Raw genomic sequence first — 26451 nt, 5'->3', positions numbered from 1 at the left:
GCACGACCCGCGTGCCATCATGTCGGACTGTGTTGGGCCGGTCCAGAGTGGGGTCGGTCCGCAGGTGGCAGGGGTTTTTTTGCCCTCTATTAAACACCTAGATCAACGGCTTGGATCATTTTAGATCATTTAACAAATGAAAAAAAAACATATTGCGCGGGTTTTTTGCCCGTGTTGAATGAACTCTTCCACAATATTCGACAATTTAGTTATTCGTCGTCCCCAACTCCACTCTGCTCTCTCCTGCAATCGCCTTGCATGCTTTCAACTCAAGAATAACAGGTACGGTTTCTTTCTTTCTAGCTTCTTCTTCTTCTTCTTCTTCTTCTTCTTCTTCTTCTTCTTCTTGTCTACAATGGAATGGGTAAAGCTAATGGTTGGAACCGATTAGGGTAATCACGTTTTTTGTTAGTGCATGATTGATGAAATCTGGAAATTTTATTTTTAACCTTTTGTCTTCTTTGCAACCACGCCACACTTTATTTGTTCGTGATTACCCTATTCGGTTGAAACCGAATAGGGTAATCACGTTTTTTGTTTGTGCATCATTGATGAAATCTGGAATTTTTTTTTGACCTTTTGTCTTCTTCTTTGCAATCAAACAGGACAACCTCTTCTTCTTCTTGTCTACATCCGATTAGGTATTGTAATCATTGAAACCGAACAGGGCAACGGAAGAGTGACCGTTTGAATCATTTAAGCAAGGTTTCTTGACCCTCCGTATTCTAAGCTGCTTAGTATACTGTTTACATTGGTTTCCGTAGATTGCTTCAGAACTGAATTCTGATTTCTGCAATTCTTACTTGACCCTTCGTATTCTCTATGTTTATATTACTCTTAGATCTAAGTAATTTGTCAATTGTTGTAAAGTAAATCCAGTTCATGCTGAGTTTGTAAGCTGAGTAAATTGCATAGTTTTTTGGCTTTCTTTTGAATGGTATTTTCGTAACGTTTCTATTAGTTCTTATAACAGATGGATTTATAAACTAATATTTATATCTTAAAAATAAAAATTTTGTTTTTTATTAGTTTTACTCTCCAAGGGTCCTTTGGTTGGGAGGAGAAATAAGGAAGAGAGAATGAACAAAAATAATAGTAGTGCCAGAGTTGAGAGACCGATGAATAGTACTTTTGCTTTGGATTTAATTGTCTTATTTATCTGTGAAAAATAAAATAAGAAGAAATGATTAGTTGGGATCAGAAATGATTTAATTGTCATATAGTTGGGAGGCTTAGATGATGATGATGATGATGCTTATAGAAACAGGACATGCAATTCTGAAATAGATGGTTGGTTGATTCTAGAAAATGTAGATTTGTTTTTTTTTTTAAATTCCAGAAAATGATTAGGGTTGTTTTCTTTTTTTTTTTTTTTTTTTTCTTTTCTATGTAGATCTTCTAACCGAATGATGGTTGCCCTATATCTGACATGTTTTCAGTTAAAACTACTTTCTGTTATAGACAACCTTGGTCTATCCCAAAGATACTTAGATTTATTCATTCAAACCTTATTCTCTAAGACGAATTAATATGTAGGGTCCATGCAACAAACAAATTGCATCTTCTTCTGAGTTATCTTCGTTCTATGTGCACATTCTGGTCATTTCTTGCCTGGTTTGAATACCGTTTGCTATTATGGTAGCCTTCGGGTCCAACCATCTTATGTTTTAATGGTTAGCTCATATGGGCCAGCTATACACTTGGTTAGCGATTTAGGATTAGGCTAGTGGAGATAGATAACCGGCCAGGTATTGGTAGCTAATGAGTGTTCAAAAGAGGTAAAGAGGATGGATTTCACTGTGAGTAAACAGTTTTCAGTGAGCTCATTTTATAACAGTAACTTGTCTTAATGAATCAGTAACTTGTCTTAAACTCTTAATGCTTTTGATCAGTGTTCACTTCAAGGTGTTGGGTTGGGCTTGAACTGGAATGGATTAGCCTAGTGCATCGGACCATAATTGTCACCCGTAGTCTCCTTAAGCAATCCTGATCTCTTGGGATGAGAAATAAGAACTCACAAATTGATGAGCTATGGTTCAATGAATTTCATTCATTCATATGGTTGATTCTATTTTAAGTATTAAATAAATTATATATAACTTTTATAAAAAAAAGCCTATATTTTTAAGGAACCTATTTCTAAAATATTTTTAAATAATTAGAGGGCTAGAGATCTATTAAACTGTTTGTAGATTTTGTTCTCTAGGCCATCTTCACTCACTGATAGTCTATTGGGTTTATTCTTAGTTTGATGTAAGTTGTTCAGGAGGGTTTTGGTTTCTTCCCCAGATCTCCAGAACTCACCAACTTCCATGTAGCAGGAATGACATGGTCAATTCTGTAGTAAGCTGGTCCAAGCCGGATTTGTCCACATTATCTCTGTTCCCCATTATGAAGTACAGTGAGAGAGCAATAGAGGGCTTAGCGGTTTAGAGCTTGATATAGCAAATACATTATACATGGGCTGAGGGCTGGAACTGTATGAGATCTTGTAGGATTGCCATAAATGTCTGTGGGTAGGACCACTGGTTCAATGGGATAAAAGGCTTTTCAACTCTGCTCCCCATTTTCAGTGGCAGGTGTGGCAGCAGGCAGAGCTTTCAAGACCTTTCACTCAACATTGATCAGTAGATTCAACCTTACAACTAGAATCATGTTTATGGTGCTTATAACTAGGAAAAGGTCCAAACCAAGACCACTAAAACAATGAAAATAATAAAACAGGAAAGAGTATCTTTTGCCTTAAGGTAAGGTTAACAGTTGACAAGAGCAGAACTTTGTAAGCTATGACAAATTAAGATGATCCAAGAAATTGAAAAATTTCCAACGTACAAGAAGTATAAATTTAATCAAAGAAATTAGGACAGCTGAAAAGCATTTTTTCTTGTTTTAACTAATCAGGACCCACCACTAGATGGGGGTCCCACTGCTTATATATCAACGGATCAGCTTAAGTTTTTAACCAACTGACTTATCTATTATCGGGGGTATTGATTTTTTAAGGGGTAGCAAACTTGTTGCAGAACTTATTCCAAAAGAACCCATCTTTGTACTCAAAATGTTTTCCAGCCGATTTGTGGTCAAACTAACTATTGTTCATGATGGGGGCCCATCAGGGGGTTGGTTCAGAAGCAATAAAAATTAGACATCTGGGCTGTTATGGGGCCAGGACCATATGAATTTTGAGTGCAAAACATGGACAAATCAAGAATGGTGGTACATTGAATCTGTAATTCTGGTTCATACGAAAGAGCAAAGTGCACAAGTGCCCCACATGCACATCTCAGCGTGCAGTGGAAACATCTACTGTACTTGTCATGGGGAGATGTTCCCAATACACGGCTGGGGGGTGCTATGGACCACCCTCTGTGAGGCACAGATGTGAATTTGATTTGGTATTACCTATTACAGATTAGGCACTTAGGGGTAGGGACAGAGCAGGGTGCACTTGAGGCCCAAAACCTCATTTTACAGGTTTGATCCCACACCTCAATTACCTAGTCAGAGCCTTCACAATATTTCCAAAAATGGTTTCTCCTCAGTGTGTCAAAAACCGATCAGGAAACAGAACCACTATTCTGGTTGGATGGTGGATCAGCAGTTCAACTGTCTGGATCCAATAGGCTGGCCCATATTAGAAAAAAAAACACAGAAAATTGAGCATCTCTAAAATATTATATTCATTATATTAAACAAAAAAAGTATGACAAATGAAACAGTTCAGGTTATGGATTTAGAAGTTGGAACTGTATGAGATCTTGTAGGATTGCCATAAATGTCTTGGGTAGGACCACTGGTGTCAATGGGATAAAAAGGCTTTTCACCTCTGCTCTCCATTTTCAATGGCAGGTATGACAGCAGGCAGCAGCTTTCAAGACCTTTCACTCAACATTGATCAGTAGATTCAACCTTACAACTAGAATCATGTTTATGGTGCTTATAGCTAGGTAAACCGACCAAAGAGATCTACAAACTCCTTCAATATAAAATCCCCATTCTTTGCTCAGTTATCCAGATTTTGCATATCTAATATCCAGTTTTTCTACAAGAGAAATATTACTAGGGATGCAACTTGGATGGACTGGGCTAGGTTTCAACCCAGACACAATCTTGCAACCTGGACCTTAGACCTGAACCTGGCCTAACCCAGGGTCAATTCTTCTCCCGGTTTTTTTTCCTCTATGAAGCACCCTTGGAGATTAGAAGGTTTCGCTGATTGGTGCATTACAGTATAAAAGCTGGTCCAAACAGTGGTAAGATTGGACCGGAATAGATGATTGAATCAGTGAACAAGTTTGAAACCCAAACGCTTGAGTTTGTATCCCCTGCCAACATGATCCAACACTGCCCATTTCATATATGGTGAGACTGCTGTGTTGAATCATGTTGGTAGAGTACTGGAGCGTGATTTGTTGGCAGGACAGGAGATCCCGACTCTGTTAATGTTGGGTCCATGTGTATCAAAGTGGCCAACTGGCCATAAGAGACAGCTTAGGTGTTATGAGCACCTTTACATCATGCTTTACATAGACATTTATTATTTTTTTGGTACTATGAAGTCAAAGTGCCTAAATGATTAGTACACTGATACATGCATAGGCTATGATGATGATGACCTTCTGCCTATGTTTCTTGTCCTATATGTTGGTTGATACACTGATGGGCACGGATGCTTGCTAAGCTATTGTTTACAGGCTCAAATTCATCAGATGGTGTTATCTTTCCACCCCTTGCCCTTGTTTGGCCTCTTTATTAGAAGACTTAAAAGTCTAATAAAAGTATTTGGAAAGTGATAGGAATGAAATATACTAAATAAAATCAAGGTTCAGAATATCAACACTCATGATACCAAAAAATTGAGTATTGTGCATGCCGATTGCTTGATGCTCCTTCTTTCTTTAATCTTTTTTTTTAATTTGTTATTTGAAAATAGGTTTTGTTAACAGCTCAAACTGTTAATATTCCCCTAGTTCTCAATATTTTAGATTTTGGTGGCCTTAGAAACACACTGTATTGGGCATATTGTGTTGATACTTTAATCCTTGAATAAAATTAGTGCTGGCCGTTATCCCTTCAACTAATAGAGGAAAAACAGGATCAATAAAGATGTAGGAAAGACGAGAAAAAAAGGGAAAGAAATAAGGAGAAGACAGAAAAAACTGCCCTTTCTTTTCTTTATTTATGTATTTCTTTTGACATTTGAAATTTTGTTTGTTTTGATTGACATTCATGACTCAACCAAAAAGAAGATGAGTTATGTGGAGTCACTATAGCTACAATATTATGGACAGTGTGGGAGAAGAATAACAGGCTTTTTAAGGAGCAATGTAGGACAATGGAAGCTCTAATTGAAAGCATTAACTCTGGGTAATTATTGGGTCAAGGCAATGGAGATTTTTATGGACTATTCTGTCGATGATATGATTAGAGGATGCCAGGATGGGGAGTAATAACAAGCTTCTTCCACTTTTAAGAGGGCAGTCCAAGAAAAGTGGGCTCCACCCAGGAATAATAGGATCAAAATGGATTTTGATGAGAGTTCCTTTGAAAATCCAGAACGGGCATTGGGGGAGTCTTTAGGGGTGAAAATGGTTCAAATGTGGATCTTTTCTCTGGCCTGATTGGATGTGGAGACTCACTTAAAGAAGAAATTTCATCATTGCTGCAAGGATTGAGGTTAGCTAAACAGCTGAATATTTTTGAGAAGAGGTAAAGTAAATTTCTTTACTAAAGCCAAAAAAGCCATGTACAACTGGAGGCTGTACAGCTGAATATACAGATGAACGGCTAAACAGCTGAATATAAAGCAACTGGTGGTTGAGGGGGGACTCCATGCTTGCTAGTAGAAGGTTGGATGAATAATAACAGCCACGAGGTTTGGGTACACAGACAACTAGCTAAACAATGTGTATCTAGGGAACAAATATTTTGGGCTTCATTGTATGTATGATGTGATCAGGGTGTCTCTTGTGGTGGGAGCTGAGAGGTGTAAAGCATGATGTATAGGATTTAAAAACAAATCCAACCGTGTCCTGAGCACCTTTAGTTGTAAGCTTCATAAAAAGACACGGAAAACATTGTTAAACATCCATCAACACTGTTTATCGGCCAACCATATGATAGACTGTTTGTCTTGGCCTGTGGCCATATGCCCGTCAACACCAATCAGGTATAGTTTTCAGCTGTAACCACCAATCAGGTATGCCCAGAAGAAGTTGGGACTCATTTAGCTTGAAAAAAAATAATCCTAAACCGACAAGGTAACCCCAAATTTCTACAATTTGTGCAAGAAGCAAAGGATATAGAGACTAACCTATTGTGCCGCTGTTGCTGCAGTAAGCTGGTTCGTATATGGAGAGCAGTTGGGATAGCGGTTAGGGGGAAATGAGAAAGGCACCAGAGGAGGTTGGACAAGAGAATGGAGGTAAGGGGGACGGAGTTGCGTGGGGGATTCCAAGCCATTTCCTATTGGATTATTGTTACTATTATTATTGGTATTTTTGCTTTTATTTTTGTGTTATTGCCGTTGCTTTCCAAACCACTGTAGCCGGCTGACAAGGACAGAAAATCACAATTCTGCCAAAACCAAAAAAAATCGTTGGGCTAATCACAATTCACAAGCATCAGAATAAAAGGTATGAGAAAGGCATTAGTGGGTAATGAATATGATCCCACCAGCTTCTGTGAACTGAGAATTCCAGTTGTTACAGAAGTTTGTTGCTGATCTTGGTGAAGCATCTTGTCTGGTTGAATACCAATTAAAGCTTCATTCAGCTTTTAAAACTGAACTTTGATATAGCTACACGAGTGATCCGGGGAGAGCAGGCATACGGGATGTTTTCAGGAACCACTTGGGCTCGGTAGTGGCTTGTATTTGGGCCAATTGGAATGGTGACTCAGTCAGAATTGTTGGCACTGCAGCAAGGGGATTCAAAACTGATTTTATCAAGTGCAATTGGGCACTATAAATCATTGATAGCAGAGTCAATGGCTCTAACCAATGTCTTAAACTGCTTGCCTTATAGAACCACGTGGTTGGTAATAATCAAATTATAAAACTTGGTACAAAAGAACAAAATCAATTTCTCAGTTTGATTTCTTTTCAAGCATGACACATAACCTCCCTCAAACATTCAATTAGTGTGAAGTTAAAAGCTTCATTTACTTTTTCATTTATCAACAAAGTTGGTTGAGATCAGTTTTCTTTTTTTTAAATGATATTTTATATGCAATTTAATTTATATGATCTTAATTTTTAATTTTTTCTTTTTTCCTAGGTTGAATATGTAACAAGACATGACAATAGGCAGATGGGAGCATGATTTGAAGAAGTCGTAGTTTTTACATTTTTTTTGGTTTGATATGTAACAAAACAACTAGTTAATACATTTATTATGATGGATGTATAGAACTTTAAAATTTGGATATATATGGATATAATATATTTTGTTATTGAATTATTTGTAGTTTAAAGTTATAAATACAAAAATATGATATTTTGCATTAACAGGTATTACAGGTTTGGCAACTTACGAAATCATTATTATTTAAATTAATCTGTAGAAATTGATACAACGGTGGTTATAATCGCTACTATACATCACCTATATCTACCATTTTAAATATATTAACTTTTATAGGGGCAGATATAACCACTGCCATACATAGAATATACGACACAAAATAGTTTATAGCAGCGGTTATATTTCCCGCTATATATACAATATATGCCACCAATTAATCTATAGCGGCAAATGTAACCACCATAGATATGCCACCAATTAATCTATAGCGACGAATATAATTGTTGTATATGTATTATATATTGCACAGATTTGCTTATAGCGGCGGATATATAACCGCCGCTATATGTTTTATACTGATGAAATATCACTTTTAGTTAGGGCTGTTCACGGGTCAGGTTGGGTCGGTTTACTGAGATTTTTCCAATCGATTCGACTTGGTTGGGTACTTGAAATTGAAACCGAAACCAACCTTGTATTAAGCAAAACCGACCTAGTCGATTTGAAATTTCAAATTTTTTATTCTTAAGAGTCAAATTGTATTAGAAATTGTGCTTGAATTGAGGGGCTAAGGGGGGCAGACCAAGTTAGAATAGAAGTTATCAAGAAAATAGAAAGTTAAACTGTATTAGAGAAAGAAGACTTAAATTTGTATATTTCAAGAAACCTTCTAATCTCAGTAAAAAATGACACCTAATTGTAATTGTAATTGGTTGCCTATTTGGTGTAAAAGACCATAGAAAGTAGGATCCTTTGATTCTTTTCTTTAAATTTTTCCGAAAAAATTCCTTGTCTAATTGTTTTACAATACTTGCCATTAATGTCATTCCTAACTAGAAGACTAGAAATTAAGTTAGGTTGTAATTAGGATAGAGACAACTTAGTTAAGTAGGAACTAAGTAGGTTGTAACTACTAACTTGGAACTAACTATTAACTCGGTTTATGATTTTTTATAACCCGAAACCGATCGGTGCTGAAGAAAACCTGACCGACTCGGGTTGCGTCGGTCCAGGTTGGTTGGATTGGGTCTTCTTATGAACAGCCCTACTTTTAGTGGCGGTTACAAATGCCATTATATCATATACATATGTCGTAATTTTGATCTATAGTGGCGGATTATTCACCGTTATCGATTAATCTGACAATGAATATCATATTTTTAGTGGCATATTTTCGTCATTAATTGTTGCTTCTGCGCTGCTAAATTATAGGGATTTTGTGGCGGATGTTCTATGTGCTACAATTTTCTTTACCGATGCGACTTGTAGTAACAGAAGTATAACCGCCACTTGTACGCCGCTACACTCTTATAGCAGCGTATATCGGATGGTGAATCTACAAGGTGTTGTCAATTACACAAGCCACATTGCACAGATGGTACACATTCTGGCAACAAAAGTCTCGTTCGAGAAGTTGGAGGCGCATCTACAAGATGTTATCTATTACACAAGCCTCGCTGATGATGGTGAATCTAGAATCACAAAGATATTCGGGGTGAAACTGTAGAGCGCCAAAAAAGGACAAACCATCTATCGCACCTCAAAGACAAAGGAAGTAGCAATGATGCGTTAAGAGGTTAAGGTTGGTCATGCATACTACACATTGGTCAAAGAAGACAACGATAGCACCCCTTCCACCACCAAGAAGCCAAATGCCAAGGTGTGATTCTAACATATCTAGAGAGCATTCCTTCCTCATGATTATAGCAATAATATTTCTGTAATACAATGTAAAATTTATTTTTTCGTAAGACAATACCACTGATTTATAATTCCTATATAAAGTGTCATTTCAAGTTTTGATACATCTCACAATGAACAATATTCCTCAAAACACTAATAGTAACAACACTATGATTCAAACATCACAACAATTGTTTCTTAGCATCAATCAAGTAACTAAGTTACAACTCCCACGCATTCTAACAAAAATACAACATATAATTCTAACATTAATCCACTGATGCAAGACATAATAGGTTGAGAGTAACAATGAAGTAGAGTACTACAATGAGACTTAAACACCTCCTAAAAACCTATAAGATCCCAATAGAACTATTGAGGAACTTTTGGAGGAAATTGACATCGTGGAAGGACAAGGAAAGAAGTGACCCTTGTTCATCTCAGCAAAGTTACAGGTTGGCCATAGATTAAACATTTTGTCACTACATAACCTTTGACTCTTCTTTGGATCCTTACCCTCCTCTAATCGTACTCGTTAGCACGCCTTTAAGCTTGAGGTAGCCTTAAAAGCTAAGGATGAATTGGAAAGGCTCCTCAAAGTATGCTTCATCAAACCGATATCACAATCCAAATAGCTAGCCGACGTTGTCCCTATTAAGAAAAAGAGCAGTCAACTCAGGTTAGTTCTTGACCAAGATATATCCCCATTTTGTAATCACACAACATAATGGAACTAACCCTTTAACCTGCCAACATCCTATGGCTATGCAATTTTAGAGATCTCAATAATGTTGGCCCAAAGGATGAGTTCCCACTGCCAAACATGAAAATCTTGATAGATTCTACAGCTAGCCACGGACTCTTATCCTTTCTAAATGCATACAATGGGCACAATCAGATCTATATGGACCTTATAGTTGCCCTACACACTCCCTTCAGGTCATCTATAGGCAACTTTTACTACTATATGATGCCTTTCAGGATAAATAATGCCGGGACCACTCATTAAAGAGCCATGACATGTGTGTTCTATGACATGATGCATAAGAAAATTGAATGATATGTTGATGGAAAAGGCCAAGAAGAAGGCTAATCACATAAAGGTCCTAAGGAAAATATTTATGCTATGTAGGCAATACAATCTGCAATTGAACTCTTTTGAAATGTGCTTTCGGAGTAGAGTTGAGAAAGTTCTTAGGTTATAAGGTTGACCAGTCTGGAATACATCCGAACAACACCAAAGTATGAGATGTCCTAGAGTTCCCATGTCCACCGAACAAGTCCCAACTCAAAATCTTCTTAGGGAAAGTATCCTATCTAAGAAGATTCATTCCAAGACTTGCACTAGAAACCTCACCCCTGCTGAAGCTTACCAAAAAATGCCAACAAGTTCCAATGGAGTGAGGAACATAGTAAATCTTTTGAACTATTCCCACATGGAGCAGTAAAGCCTTTGAACTATTTCCCTCCTTAGAGCGGCAAAGAATTCAAGAAACGATAAAGGGCACCAGTGCCTAATCCATTATACTAGTAGGACCCTCAAGTAGGTTGACAATAACTATTCCCACATGGAGCAGTAACTCCTAGCCTTAGTATTCATGTGCAGAAGTTCAGGCACTATATCCTTAGTCAAAAAATTCTCCTCAAAGCAAAGAGTGACCCCTTCAAGTACTTTGTATTCCGTTCTCTCTATGGAAGATAAGTAAAATGGTTGATGTATTTGAGTGAGTGTAGTATAGAATATACTCAACTCAGGGTGACTAAATTCCAGGTCATCGTCGATCTTCTAGCAGCCTTCCCTATAGAGGACCCTCTCTACCTTATACTATTTCCAACTCTTTCAAGCTGCCACATCAGTAGGATTAAATTCTTCTTAAAATCTCTATTTCAAACTCTTAATTTCCACATTCCTAAAATTCCTACCCACTTTCCAATTACCTAAAATTCTTCTTAAAATCCCTCTTAATCTCTCAATCCCTACTTTCTTAAAATTCCCACATCCCGATATCTATATCCTGCGTACTTTTCTTATTTCCCTTCCTACCCTTCATCTTTTTCCCATTTGCCAACTCTATATAACCACCATCTCAACCACCAAAGTAGATTAGCCACTCTTACCCTATCATCGATTAATGTATAATTAAAATGGAATATAGGGTGAAACATTAATTTAGATACTATAAATTTGATTTAAATAATAGCGATTTGTTTAAGTTACTAACCTTAGTTTTGATAGTATTAATTTTATTACGTTATGTGAAATTTAATTATGTTTAATTATAGTAATCAAATTTAAATTTGATTTTATATGGATGAATTTAAATTTAATATAACATTAATTTAGATACTATTATTTTGATTAAATTTGATTCAACTAGTAGTAATTTATTTAAGTTACCAACCTTAATTTTGATAGTATTAATTTGAATACGCTAAGTGAAATTTGATTTTATTTAATTATAGTAATCAAATTTAAATTTGATTATATATAGATGAAGTTAAATTTAATATAACATTAATTTAGATACTATTTATTTGTTAAATTTTATTTAAATAATAGTGATTTATTTAAGTTACTATCCAAAATTTTGATAGTATTAATTTGACCATGTTAAGTGAAATTTAATTATATTTCACTACAGTAATCAAATTTAAATTTATTACATATAGATTGATGAATTTAAATTTAATATAATTTATTTTCAATAATAGTAATTTAATTAAGTTAGTCATTATTTTGATTATTTTAGTTTAATTTATTTAAATATTAATTAATTATATTTAGATAACTTTAGTTAAACATAGATTTTTTTATGACTTTGACCGCAAGATTTGAGATTTTAGTATCATCTTTTTATCTTCACAGGTTATTTTCATTTGATTTAAAGATATACAAAACCGATTTGATAAGTTGGGCAATCTAGATTTTTGATATTTGATGAATTGAATTGACTATTTGATAATTTCTTTTGATTGGATGATTTTGATATGGTCAATTTGATATTTGATGATTTTATTTAATTTGATCATCTTAATTCTGATTCATGAAACATGAATTTGATAATTTTGGCTTAATTTGACTTTGATACATCTAATAATTTTGATGATTTAATTTTGCATTTTTATCTATGATATTTGATGAATTGATTTAATTTTGATTTTTGATATGCGATGAACTGATTTGATGGTTTAATTTAATTCAATAAACTTAATTCTGATTTTTGATATTCGATGATTATTTTGATTCTTGCTGATTAGGTTTGATGATTCAATTTAATTTGATAAACTTAATTTCGATTTTTGATGAGTTGACAAATTCTATTATTGATGATTTTATTTAATTTTGATTTTTTATATCTATGGAATTTGATAATTTTGATATTCAATAAACATAATTTAGATTTTTTATATGAGTTGATGAATTTGATAATTTTGATATTTGATGAATTTGGACAATTTTAATATTCAGTGATTTGATAATTTGATTATTGATGATTTGGTAATTTGACTTAATTTTGATTTTTGATATTTGATGAGTGAAGTGGGTAATTTTTATATTTGATGATTCTGTTCAATTTGATAAACTTAATTTTCATTTTTGACATCTGATGTGATGAGTAGATGAATTTAATAATTTAGTTCGATTACAGTTTTTGATATTTGATGAATTTGATAATTTTGGATGATTTAAATTTCGAATTTTGATATTTGATGAATATGATCATTTTGATATTTAATGATTTGATTTAATTTTGATTTTAGATATTTGAATTGAAAAATTTTTTTGATGATTTGATTCAATTTGATAAATTTCGATTTTTGATATTTATTGAATTTGATAATTTGATATTTAATGATTTGATTTATTTTTGATTTTTGATATTTGATGATTTGATTCAATTTGTTAAACTTAACTTTGATTTTTTATATTTGCATGAATTTGACAATTTTGATATTTAATTTCAATTTTTGATATTTGATTAGTTGACTTGATTTTATTTGATGAGTTTGATAATTTTGATATTCGATGTTATTTATTTTTCTTTTAGGAAGAATGATGTAAGTAACCTTAAAAGAGGGGCAAAGGCAGAAATAGTGAAATTGAGGTTAAATTTGCCTATTTGTGAGCCCTTGGATAACCTTGGTCTAATTCTTGTTTGGCTATAATCCTCGGAATTAGGAGGTGTATCAAACAGCAAAGTAAAGATTCTCATGAAAATACAAAAGTAGAAGACTTTGCTCCATACGAATAGAGGAGAGAACACGTTAAGGATAGGATCCCCTCATGGTACACTAATGAGGGCCTTTTGATAAGGTGGAACTTTTTTTATCCTTTTTTTTCCCTCGGTGCCTCGATTGGGGTTTTTGGAAGCTCGGGTGTTGCCTAACTGTTGTGCACCAGAGCCATTACTAGTTTTGAAATTTGATCTTGCCATGACCTAATGCTTTTACTCGAGGAATGCCCTTTTGGATTTTCACTCATTCCTTTCAAGTCACGTAATTATTTTCTATTTCTCTCCACTCACTCCTCTTATCATTGCCTCAAGGGGATGGGGAAATGCTTTCCTTGTCATCTGATTCCATGTTCTTATTTCTATCTTTGATTAGGGAGGTCTTAGGACTAGGACGAAATGTGGCTATGGTGGGTTGGTTGTTGATACAACTTGGTTGATGGATTATTAGGATACTGGAATCCTTAAAATCTCTTTATTTTTTTCTTCTTCTTTTCTTCTTTTTCTTTTTCTTATCTTTTTTTCTACCTTGCTCCTTCCTTTTATTCTTCCTTCTCCTTTATCCTTTTCTTTTAGTCCCTCTTTTCATTTATTTTGCCCTATCTACAAAGATTGCCAGTATCAAAACATTGGAACATTGAAAGAAATGATCACAAAATCTCAACTATCTAACTAGTGACTTATTATTATTGCATAAGACAAAACGAATGGTGTTTCATTCATAACAATTGTTACATGGAATTGATTACAATTTAAGTATAATACTTTTTCACTTGATTTAGGTTGACTGGCTTTGTGAGGTCTTCATCATCCATTCCGATGAGTATTAGTGCTCCTCTAGATAATCTCTTTTTGACAATATAAAGGCCTTCATAGGTGGGGGTGAACTTAACCCTTGTCCCTAGCTAGTACGGAATGGTTCTTCTCAACACTAATTCACCAGGTTCTTTGTCTCATGGGCATACCCTCTTATTGAATGCATATGCCATTCGCCTCTTATAGGCTTGAGTATAGGCCATAGCTCTCAGCCACGCTTCATCTAAGAATGCCAATTACTCATAACGTGCTTGGGCCCATCTATTTCTAGCATTCTTATTCCAATGTCACACGCAAAGATAGCTCTTTAACTTCTACTAGTAGGACTACCTCCATGCCATACACTAGAGAATATGACACTTCCCTAGTTGATGTTATGACTAACATGTGGTAAGCTAGCATGTCCTACCAAGACTTGTAGGTAAGAGACATCTTGTTTAAAATTTTTTCGATGTTCTTATTTGCAATTTTTATTATTTCATTCAATCAAAGATCTATGACTTCCTTTCCAATAAAACTGTTGCTAGAGACCTATAGCAACGGACTAGCGACGAATACAAAACCGATGGTTCTTCCATCGTGGCAATAGGTTCTGGCAACAATTAAATAAAACCGTTGCTAGAGATATCATTTAGCAACGGATATAACCGTTGCTATAGTCTTAATCTTTTACAACGGACATTAGGTCAACCGTTGCTAAAACAAAATCATAGCTAAAATACTGCAAAAAAAGAAAATTGGTGGATATGTTGCTACAGCTATTCTCTAAAATTGTTGCTAAATGATACCTATAACAATAATTTATCATAATTACCGCTGCCAAAGGATACCTATAGCAACAGTTTATTCAGAAAACCATTGTTAAATGATATATATAGCAACGGTCTATCATATTAACCGTTGCCATTTGTAACCTTTAGCAACGGTTCATTAAAAACTATTGCTAAACCGTTGCTATAGATTTTGCTAAAGTAAATCTATAGCAACAGTTCAATAAGAAAACTGTTGCTAAATAATATATATATAGCAATTTTTCACCATGAAAAACGTTACTACAACATACTTCTACCAACGGTTATGATACAAAACCGTTGCTAAAAGTTATCTATAGCAATAGATTATCATAAACATCATTGCTATAACACACTTCTAGCAACGGGTTTTTATATAATTATTGTTAAAAACATCTGTAGCAATGGTTTTTATTTAAAACCCTTGCTATAACACAATTGCTATAAACAATTAATCTTGAATAACCATTGCTAAAGGCATACTACTAGCAATGATTTTATAAATACTCTTTGTTTCCATGCTATACAATTATATTTTTATTCAAATTATCAAATGCTATAACAAAAATACACTTATCATTTGTAAAGAATATATAAATAAGTGTTTTCAACCAAAAAAAAAAGAAAGAAAATCTTCAATGCCTTGCTCATGTATCCAACACCAATAATGTTTGCTTTAATGTTATACCACTTCCTTTTGAACTTGCAAGAGTTAACAAGTAAATCATGAATAATATAGGCAACAAAAACATCAGATTCCCTTCCCCCCCCAATAATTTTCTTAAACTACAAAAATTCAAATTATCAACTATTCTAACTTGAAAGAAAGAATATGATAAAAAATGAAGTCATTTGTAGGAACTTAAGGAGTAGCTTCAATTGATGTTAAATTGAGAAAGTAGACTAAGATGATTGTGAACATCGGGAAAATGGTTCACTTGGCCTGGATTTGGAATCACCAACCATCAATTTAAGAATTGGAGGTGATGGAACCTTCAAGAATGATTTTTTAAAATAGTTTTGTTTTAATAGTGACTCCCATAGCCTGAGGCACCAATTAAACCAATTCAAGTAAGAATCGGATGGGAGAAGGAAGGGGTTAGGCTCCCTTCTCCCATGTCCAATAGGTAGGGCCCACATGGGGGGCTGAAAGCAAGCATGAAAAACAGACATAAATATAATTAGCCACTATACGATTTGAAATAACAACAATTATGAAAAGATAAAGAGCATTATTGAGTAAAAAAAAGATGAGAATCATATAACCGCATAAGAGGGAGTAACCTAATAAAATTGACTTGAATATGAGATCTCATTATTTCACATAACTATGATGCATTAATCAAAATGAAGCAAACACAACAATTTGGATTGAAAGAAATAAAAGAAATAAAATAAACAAAATAAAGTTCGACAATAGATAAGAATTTTTACTAGCTAAAATAAAACAACAAAAAAACAATTATTCAATTACCCAAAAGTCACTTTATTACTATCTAATCGAGAGGAGTTACCACAGGTCAAAACAAGATAAGAATTTTTCACATTATCCAAAATGGGTATGAACTAAAGTTCGATAATAGATGATCACAAATATCTAATAACCCATATTAGATTATTGTGAGCATCGGAAAAATGATTCACTTGGGTAGGGAATGGAGTTGCCACCATTACTTATGAAAATGGAGATAATGGGATATTGGGATTTACATCGAAAAGCATTTTTTGTTCATTAATAGCTCCAAAGCCCGAGACACCGACTAAACCAGTCCAGGTAAAACTTGGATGGGAGAGGGAAGGGATTAGGCACCCCTCTCCCTGATCCGATAGGTGGGGCCCACATGGGATCTCAAACAAACACAAATAGAAAGTTATAATAAAAAGAACAAAACACTAGAACAATCTAACATGCAAAGGAATCTACTACATCAATTTTTATTATTTTATTTATTATATATATTATCTTTTTACTTTTGCATTTTTAAATATTTTATTTATTATTATTATTATTATTTATTTAATTTTTTATAGAACCCTATTTTTGTATTTACTCACTTATTTACTTCCTTACTCCCTCACCCTAACCCATCTCCTTATTTCTTTTATTTATTTATTTTTATTTTATTATTTATTTATTTATTTATTTTTCTTTCTCTATTCTAACTCGACACCTCACTGTTTCCCTTATTTGGTTCACAGAAGCAATGATTCATCTCCCCTCTCCTGCTTCACGTACTTCTCTCTTTTTACCCTTTTTATCCACACATTGCATGTATTTCATTTTTTGGATTATTATTATCTTTTATTTTGGTTATTATTCATTTTGTTTATCATTTTTCCATGATTGATGTTTTTTTTTTCGAAATCGGGGGGTCCAGCATTCACAGTCCCCTTTGCTCCTGATATTGCTGAGGCCGAACAATTAAAACGAAGCCAACATCCCACATTACCAGCTTCAAGAAATAGACCCAAGTAACTATAAAATAGTGAATGTATCCCTACAATTGGGATGTTAATGTCATACCCAGTTTTCGTTAAACCATTACTACCGAAACAAAGAAATCAACACAACCACATTAATCCTTCATTCAAACACATCAAAAGAACAGAAATGGCATGAACGACAAGGTGAATAAACAACATCCTGTGAACCAACTTGAAAATTACAAAATAAAATGAAGACAGAAAACGAAATGCAGGGGAATCAAGAGTGTTTTGAACTGTGGTAAGCGTTTCGCCTAAAGTCGATACTAATGGTTGTGATAGGATCAAGATTCGAATGACAACTAGTGGTCAGGAGCGATGACAAGGAATTAAAGCTACTGGATTCGACTATTGCAGGTAGAACCGATCCGGGAAGAAACCCTGCCTCTGTGTTGGAGTCGATGAGGACAAGAGTGACATGCGGTTGCTGCAACTCCTCTGTTATTGTCGAAGAAGATGACATACAGAGATCAGCTTGATCGCCGTATCTGATTTGGTTCGGTCTCAAGGAAGACGAAGATGAACAGTGGTTCTCGTTCTGGTTCGAATGGATAAGAGGGATAGTGGGAAAGAGAGAAAAGGAGGGAATGAGGGAAGAAGGTGAGGAATGGGGTTTGGAGGAGAGTGATTTCTATCCAATCATCCGTTGCAGCGACAACGAAAGGGTAGGGAAGGGAATGTCAGGCGAAGAAGAAGAAGAAGAAGAAGAAAAAAAAGAAGAAGGAAAAGAGAGAAGAAGAATTAGAGACAGAGAAAGAGAGAGCGAGAGATCAGAGGGGGAAAGGAGATGGGGAGAGGGTTGTTGCTGCCAGGTTGCTTGGTTGAGAGATTCGAGAGGTTGGAAGAGATAAAGGTGAATAGTCACCCCCTCATAAAATGATTCGGATTGGGTTTTATATTAGGGTAAAAGGGTAATATTGTAATTTTATGAAATTTAGGGCTATTTTTATCAAATCCATTAGAAAAGGGTGTAAAAATATGTATTTTTGGATGAAATTTGATAGGATAGGGTTTTGGGGCATTTTGGATCGATTGGTAGGGTCAGATTGATCTAACAGTACTTGGATCAAGGGAATTTGATGTACATGCATTCCGATTTACAAAAAACCCCAAAATAGAATCTTTATTCAATAGAGGGATAAACTGAGGAATTTTAAGTTGAAATTTAACATTATGAGGTTTCTGAGGGGGTTGGACAAATTTGCGGGGCTTGATTGGCTCATATGTGCTTAGATAAGGGGAATCAGAGGTATAAATGATCTAACTGATAAGGACGTTTGAAATGGAATCTTTACTTGATGGATAAATTTTTAGCTGAAATTTGACATAATGGTTTTTCTAATGGGCTTTGACAAATTGGCAGGGTTTGATCGGTTCAAATGTGTTTGGATCATGGAAATTTGTGATACAAGCATTCCAACGCGTGAGAAAGCTTGAAATGAAATCTTCATTCGATGGATTGATTGATCGAGGAGTTTGAATTGATAAGATTTGATCGGTTTAAATGTGTCTAGATCGAGGGAATTTGAGGTGCAGGGTGGTCCGGTCAATGAACAAGCTTGAACTTGGAATCTTTTCCGTAGGAGGGGTGGAATGAGAGTTTTAGGTCTGAAATTAGGTGGATCGGGTGATCGGGAGGTTGAGGAAGGTTTTGGTAAGGTTTAGGGGCCTTGGAAGAAGTGTCATGATACAAATTTGTGATTTCAGGAGTAGCAAGTGATGATAAGGCTTAAATCGCAAAATAGGGATTTTTGGTCTGAAATTTGGCAGATGGGTGATTGGGAGGTTGATGGAGGTTTTAATGGGCTTGGAGGTGTTGAACCTAAGGCTTATTAATAGAATGAAATAGGAGGAAGATGTTGCAGGCTCTACCGTTCTCGGTTTTGATAGAGTAATAAAGAAGGGGAGGGAGGAAATTCGAAGGGGAAGGGAGGGAAACTTTTGTTTTTTTGTGCTACAGCTAAGGTTAGGGGTGATAATGGACTAATCCCGATCGGGTTTTACACCTATGATAAGTTATGGCTTAAGGACGAGCCGATTTTTCAAGCTTGAAACATATGAGATTGGGCTTATACGAGCCTATTTTATTTATATGGAATTCGGATTAGCTGAACAATCATGTGGACAAGAAATTGGTTAGTTCTAACTATAGCCAGAATTGACCCGACAAGAAATACTATGGACTCGAAACTAAACCAAGCTCAATAGGGTCTGTAATTATTAAAACTAGAACCAAATCGATTGGTTCTCGAGACAGTTAGGTTTGATTCAATGGACCCGATTATAATAAATATACAAAAAACATTCTATATTGTATTAATTTATTTAATGTATTATGCATTTAATATATATAGTTGGGTTGGGTTTGAATCGGTTCAGGACTAGGTGAAACCAGTTCTAAACCGATAATAATCGGGACAATATAGCCGAAATTAGAGTCAAACTCATCGATTTCAATTCCTAGAACCATAACCAACCTAATAAGTCCATGAACATTGGGTTTGTCGGGTCGAACTTGACCCTTTGACTGCCCTATTTCTATGTAATATAAAATAACATATATATTATCTATAATATACATATAGTTAAATATATGTGGGTCAAGTTAAGCCTAAGGCGAATTTAAAGTATTAGGCCTATGCCCAACCATAAAATTTGGGGCTCTAATGAGGGCTCGAGCCTCGGCTAGGGCTTAAACACAAAATCAAGGTCCAAGAGCGAAATTTTCCAACTCGCTAAAATGATCACCCTTGTTTTTATGGAAAAAATAGCATGGTAAGGTGCCTTTAGTACTTTAAACACATAGGTAGAAAAAAAAGTTACCCAAAACCAATTCATTAGTTCTTGGGTTAGACCAGTTTGGTGGATGGTTTTAGCTTTTTCTTTTTGGAGAAAATATGGTTAGGTGCATGATTAGTTAAAGGGTTGGGTCATGGTTTAATAATAATCTGACTAGCTGGTCTCGTCCAGCTTTCTAAACATTGGTTGGTGTTATTATACATAGAATAAATAATGTTGTTTTGAAATATAATATATATATATATATATATTGATTTATTTATATTTTATTTTAATTTTTCATCTTTCACAAATTAAAAATTTCTAATTCATTGATGCCCCAGTCTAAATGCCATTTGGAATACTCTTCGGCATGCTTCTCACTTAAATGTATTATTGGTGTTGGGAAAATCCAAACAGATGGCTAAGGGAAAGTGGGTGCCCTAAGGGTCCACAAGGATCACTCCTGCTCTTCATCCACTTTGATTTGAAGCTTCATTAAAATATGCATTCCACCTTTTCCCCAACTTCTATCTCCAAAATGGTTAGCGATGACCTACCCCTTGATTCCCTTTTGTGTCACACTTGATGTCATATTAAAAAATGAGCATGATCCACCAAGAGACTTGATTGGTAACCGCAAGTCTCTCAAACAGATACTTGATGGGGACCATTTTAGATACAAGCAACATTGGGTGGACTAACAAGTAACGACAGTTTCTAACAGACCCAAATGAGGGCTAGACATGTTTTCTCTAACATAGTGTATTTTGTCTCGTAGTTATAGAACTTTCGATTCAAATAGTAAATGGCTCATTTCTTTTTTCCAATCTCATCATGTTGTCCCAGTATGCATCCAGCAGAGTCTTCTCGTACTAACTAATACATGAGTAAGGGTTCCTTTAGCCTAGGGGGAACTAATACCGATGGATTGGTCAAGTACTCCTTTTTGTCAAATACTTCTTGATAGTTGTCATTCTATATCACTGGGTATTCTACCTTAAATTGGCTTACATATTGGTGCAAGTTGCGCTATGAACCTATGATCGTATTGTAGTCTTCCCAAAAAGCTATTGACTTCTTTTTTAGTATGGGGAGGAAGCATCTCGATAATTGCTTTGATCTTAGTAGGGTCAGTCTCTGCTCCTCTTTGACTAACAATGAAACCTAATAGTTTTTTTGATGATGCCCCAAATACGCATTTTTTGGGGTTTAATCTAAGGCAAAATTGCTCGAGTCTTTGAAAGAGCTTTCTAAGGTCCTTCAAATGATTCTTTGCCCTTTTAGACTTGGCAATCATATCATCCATGTATATACCTCTAATTCTCTATGGATCATGTTGTGAAATAATGTTGTCATTGCTCTTTGATAGGTTGCCCCAACATTCTTAAGTCCAAATGGCATGACCTTGTAACAAAATGTTCCCCACGGTGTTATGAAAGCCATATTTTCTTTGTCATATTCTATCATTTTGATTTAGTTATATTCTGAGATCCCATCCATGAAAGAAAACATTTCATGCCTTATTGTGTCATTAACAAGAATTTTAATGTTTGGTAGGAGAAGTCATCCTTGTGACTGGTCCTATTTAAATCCCAAAAATCTACACACATTTTTTACCTTCCTATCCTTCTTAGGCACTGGTACAATATTAGATAACCACTCGGGGTAGGTTGCTGCTTCTAGAAATCTTACATCAAATTGCTTCTTAACCTCTTCTTGAATCTTTAGAGACCATTTAGGATGGGATTTTCAGAGCTTTTGCTTTACTGGCTTTGCATTGGGATATATGGGAATCTTGTGTACCACTAAGTCTGTATCCAATCCTAGCATGTCTTTATAGGACCATGCAAACACATCCCTAAATTCTTTCAACCATTCCATCATGTCAATTCTCTGTTTTAGGCTCAAATGGCTCCCAATTTTAATCAGCTTTGGATCATCATTAGTCCCAAGGTTAGTTTCTTCTAAGTCAACTTCAAGTCTTTTTTCTTTTGATCCCTCGACTTGGTCAAGGATGCTTTGAGGGATTTATTCTTTAAGAAGTTCCCCTTTATCCCCACGAGAGCAAATTCTAACTCAAGGTCAAAGTTTTAAGTTTGTGAGATGGGTTCAAATTCTTGTAAGATCAAAAGGAAGAATAATGATGGGAATCTAATTTGGACAAAAGGAGATTTTCAAAAAAAAGTGGTCGGGCCTAGGTTGTGAACCAAGGTTGCCTACGTACCCTTTTGAGGGGGTTTAGGCCAATTGTAGTTTAGACAAAAGGAACTTCATTTCATGAGGATCATTAGAGTATATTTATATTTTAAATGTAATATAAGTATTATTTTATATTTAATTTATATTTTTTAATTTAATTTTTAATAAAATATTAAAAAAATAAAAAATATGATTGCAGCCTAAAAAAGATTTTTTTCATGACAATAATGGAGCAAAGTGCTTATGAAAACTTGTGATGCATGGGTCTCTGAAAAATTATCTAAAATAAAAAAATCACCCCAATCAGATATTCAAGCGCAAAGTTATAACCCTCGAAAATTTGTACATACATTGAATATGTAACCTGTAACCCAATGATCTAGTCATATAGGTCAACAGTCCAACCACATGCGTTGGACCTTTTTTTTGAGTAATTCCCAAGTTTTAGTAGAACTGAACCTGTAATCATGGTTGGGTGGTTTATAGGCCAATGGTGGGTTCAAAACATTGGTTAGTCCAACCACCTGCGTTGGACTTTTTTTTTTTTTTTGAGTAATTCCCAAGTTTTAGTAGAACTGAACCTGTAATCATGGTTGAGTGGTTTTCAACTCAACGAACTAGGCCAATGGTGGGTTCAAAACATTGGTTAGTCCAACCACCTGCGTTGGACCTTTTTTTTGAGTAATTCCCAAGTTTTAGTAGAACTGAACCTGTAATCATGGTTGGGTGGTTTTCAACTGGTGGGTTCAAAGCATTGGTTATGTGGGACCTAGTATCATAAGAGAGAGAGAGAGATGGATTGTGTGGGACCGGGTTTCACAATTATGGGAAAATAGGGAGAGGGGAAGGGGGTGTGTGTAACCCGATGTTAAGAGAGGTGGTTGTGTGGGGCCCAATGTTAGAGAGAGGGTTCTGTGGGACCCAATAGGGCCCAATGTCAAGAAAGAGAGGGGTTGTGTGGGTTTTGTTTTTTAAAATTTTGAATATTTTTTATTTTAATGGAGGTAACTTATTTTTCTTTTTTCTAATTAAACCTATTAAATAAATAACTCGAGTAACCAAAATTATTGTTATAGCTTTCTATCTATCTATATATATATATATATATATTCTTTTTGCGAAATAAGAATGTGATTTTCAGCCTCTGCAGCCCCCTATACTTCCGCTCGTGCCAGCAGGTCCCCAGGCTAGTATATATATAAAGCAGAAGTTCAGAGAGCCTCGTCTGTTAATTTGACCGAGCGGTTCAAGGAAAAGAAGACCAGAAGATCAAAGATCAGAAGGATCCCTGCAATGTCAAAGCCAAGGTGAAACCGTCTTTCCTCTGCTATCTCTTCTCCAATATCTTTCCCCCAACAAGTGACTCCTAGATCTGTATTTATCTCTAGGAATTTCTCTTACGTGTTAAGGATCAAAATTGTTTACATTCCTCAGGTTAGAAGGTAAGGTTGCCATAATCACCGGAGCAGCGAGTGGGATCGGGGAGGCGGCAGCCAGAGTATTTGCCGAAAATGGAGCCCGAGTTGTCATTGCCGATGTCCAAGATGAACTGGGCCATAAAGTTGTGGCTTCCATAGGCGAAGAAAAAGCAAGTTACAGGCACTGTGATGTGCGAGACGAAAAGCAGGTGGAAGAGATGGTGGGCTTCACCTTAGACAAGTATGGAAGCTTGGACGTTCTGTTCAGCAATGCAGGGATCTTGGGTCCCCTAAGCAGCATTCTAGACATGGACATGGAAGAGTTCGACAACACCATGGTCACCAATGTGCGAGGGGTGGCATCGACCATTAAACACGCAGGTCGGGCTATGGTGGAGAGAAAGATACGCGGCTCGATCATCTGCACTGCAAGTGTGGCCGCGGCCTTGGGTGGCTCTGCTCCTCATGCATACACCACTTCTAAGCACGCATTGGTGGGGCTGGTCCGGTCAGCCTGTAGTGAGCTGGGGGCTCATGGCATCAGGGTCAACTGCATCTCCCCTTTCGGGGTCGCTACCCCATTGGCCTGCAATGCCTACAATCTGGAGCCAGATAGCATGGAAGCTGTCACTTGTGCTGCAGCCAACTTGAAGGGCACTGTGTTAAAGCCCGCCCATATAGCAGAGGCTGCTCTATTTCTTGCTTCAGACGAATCAGTTTATATCAGTGGACATAATTTGGCTGTAGACGGAGGATTCACAGTCGTTAGTCATAGCTACTCCACCATCCAATGAGAGAGAGAGACAGAGCCTAGTGACTGTGTGTTGGGTTGGAAGGTTCCTAATTACTTGCAGATTAGAAAATTTGTAAAATAACAAGTCAAAGCCTTGTTATCAGGACCATGTGATGTTCCTTTTTCCTTGGGTTCTGCACTCTCATCTTGTATCCTGTGTCCCCATAAATCCCTCAAGCTGTCCACCTAATGTCTCAAATTTGTTTTTCTTTTATTGAAGAATTTGTTTTCGGCCTCATCTTCTTGGTATGACTCTGAATCTCACTTGCAAATTTATTTTTAGTTAAGGATTTTCCTTGCTAGTAATCTTAACCGTCCATCTAGTGTAGTGATTTGTCAGTAATTGCTATTACAATTTTTGTAACAGAAATTCAAACTTTCATTACTTCATGACATGGTTTTCAAAACCGGACCAGACCGGAAAACCGGAAATTGGTCTGTTTTTCATCAAAACCGTTGATTTTGATTAACAAACCATTGAATCAGCCAATTAATCGTTTGAATCGTTCAAACGGTTTTGACCCTTTTTTATTTTTTTTTACTTTTTTATTTTTTTGTTAGAACTGACCGATCATTCAAATCGATCAATCAAGGACCGTTCAAACCGGTAACTGAACCCCTGACCGGTTCGGTTTTAAAAACCATGCTTCATGATCAAATAGTTAATTATACGAGTTACCATCCTCATTTGATGACTCCAAAAAATATTTGCCATTACAATAGTCAAAAGAGTACGTACAAAGACTACGAGCGTATCACTCTCATGGTGATGAGTGTAGTGAGACGAGTGACAATGAAACTATTCTTTCACTTTTGGGCATGTTAGATAAGAATTTACCAAAACATCTTCTATTAGATCTGAGCAATAAAGCAATGCTAATAATATATTTCCTAATTTTTTTTTTTCTTGTACTGCATACAAGAATGTCATATATGGTGTAAAGAGGCACGTATTGTAAGCCATACTAGAATGGGTCTCGAATCGGAATTGGAATGGATTATTATGATTTCAACTATTTGGTTTGATGGAATCTTATTTATTCATGCTGGAATCATGGTTTTTAAAAACGATCCGAATATGAATACAGAATGGTCGGCCTGTTTTGATAAAAATAAATAAAAAGGGTCAAAACTGTTCAAACGGTTAATTGTCCAGGTCAGCGGTTTATTAACCAAAACCAACGGTTTTGGGCAAATTTCCAGTTTTGGGAAAACTGAAACCGATCACCTAATCGGTTCCTGGTTTTTCCGATCCGACCGTCCAGTCCAGTCTAGTTTTGAAAACCATGGTTGGAATGGCCCTTCCCTGCCCTTCCCTTGGGAATGAAATCCTCTTCCTACTGATTTTCAATTCCTATTCTCATTTCTGTTTGAACCAAAAAGATTATAGGAATGGACCATTCCGTTCTGACTTCGGAGGATTTCGATTCCGATTTCAACTGTGAATCAAACGGACCCTAAGCAATTTTAGGGTCCATTTGGTTCGTAGTCGGAAAGAATCGGAAATGAAATCTTCCGGAATTGGAATCGGAATTATCCATTCCCAAAGTATGTTTGGTTCAGACATGAATGAGAATGGGAATTAAAATCAGTAAGAATGGGATTTCATTCCCGAGGGAGGAGCAGGAAATGGCTATTCCATGAAATGGGAGAATGCCATTCCAACAGGAATGAAAATAGAATTCCAATTCTATTCAACCAAACAGTTGGAATCAGAATTATCCATTCTGA

The 26451-nt window shown here is 35.7% G+C and overlaps 1 protein-coding gene across 2 annotated transcripts; it reads left to right on the top strand.

Annotated features, from left to right (window-relative positions):
• Nucleotides 1-144: 144 nt before the first annotated feature.
• On the top strand, nt 145-24958 carry LOC148865390 (short-chain dehydrogenase reductase 3b-like). Of its 2 annotated transcripts, none has more exons than XM_088974569.1 (5): nt 145-282; nt 606-705; nt 8736-9183; nt 23660-23816; nt 23944-24958. In XM_088974569.1, exons 4-5 carry the CDS (start codon nt 23803-23805, stop codon nt 24719-24721), a joined length of 792 nt encoding a protein of 263 aa, XP_088830695.1. In that variant the 5' UTR covers nt 145-282; nt 606-705; nt 8736-9183; nt 23660-23802; the 3' UTR covers nt 24722-24958. The 2 variants fall into 2 exon arrangements, with proteins under 2 accessions (XP_088830695.1, XP_088830696.1); XM_088974570.1 differs by having other exon boundaries at nt 23651-23816.
• The last annotated feature ends 1493 nt before the right edge of the window (nt 24959-26451 follow it).

Source organism: Nelumbo lutea, chromosome 3 (genome assembly GCF_056320005.1).
Source record: "Nelumbo lutea isolate HS-2025 chromosome 3, American lotus-T2T, whole genome shotgun sequence".
Lineage (NCBI taxonomy): Eukaryota > Viridiplantae > Streptophyta > Magnoliopsida > Proteales > Nelumbonaceae > Nelumbo > Nelumbo lutea.
This window is presented reverse-complemented; position numbering and strand designations above follow the sequence as displayed.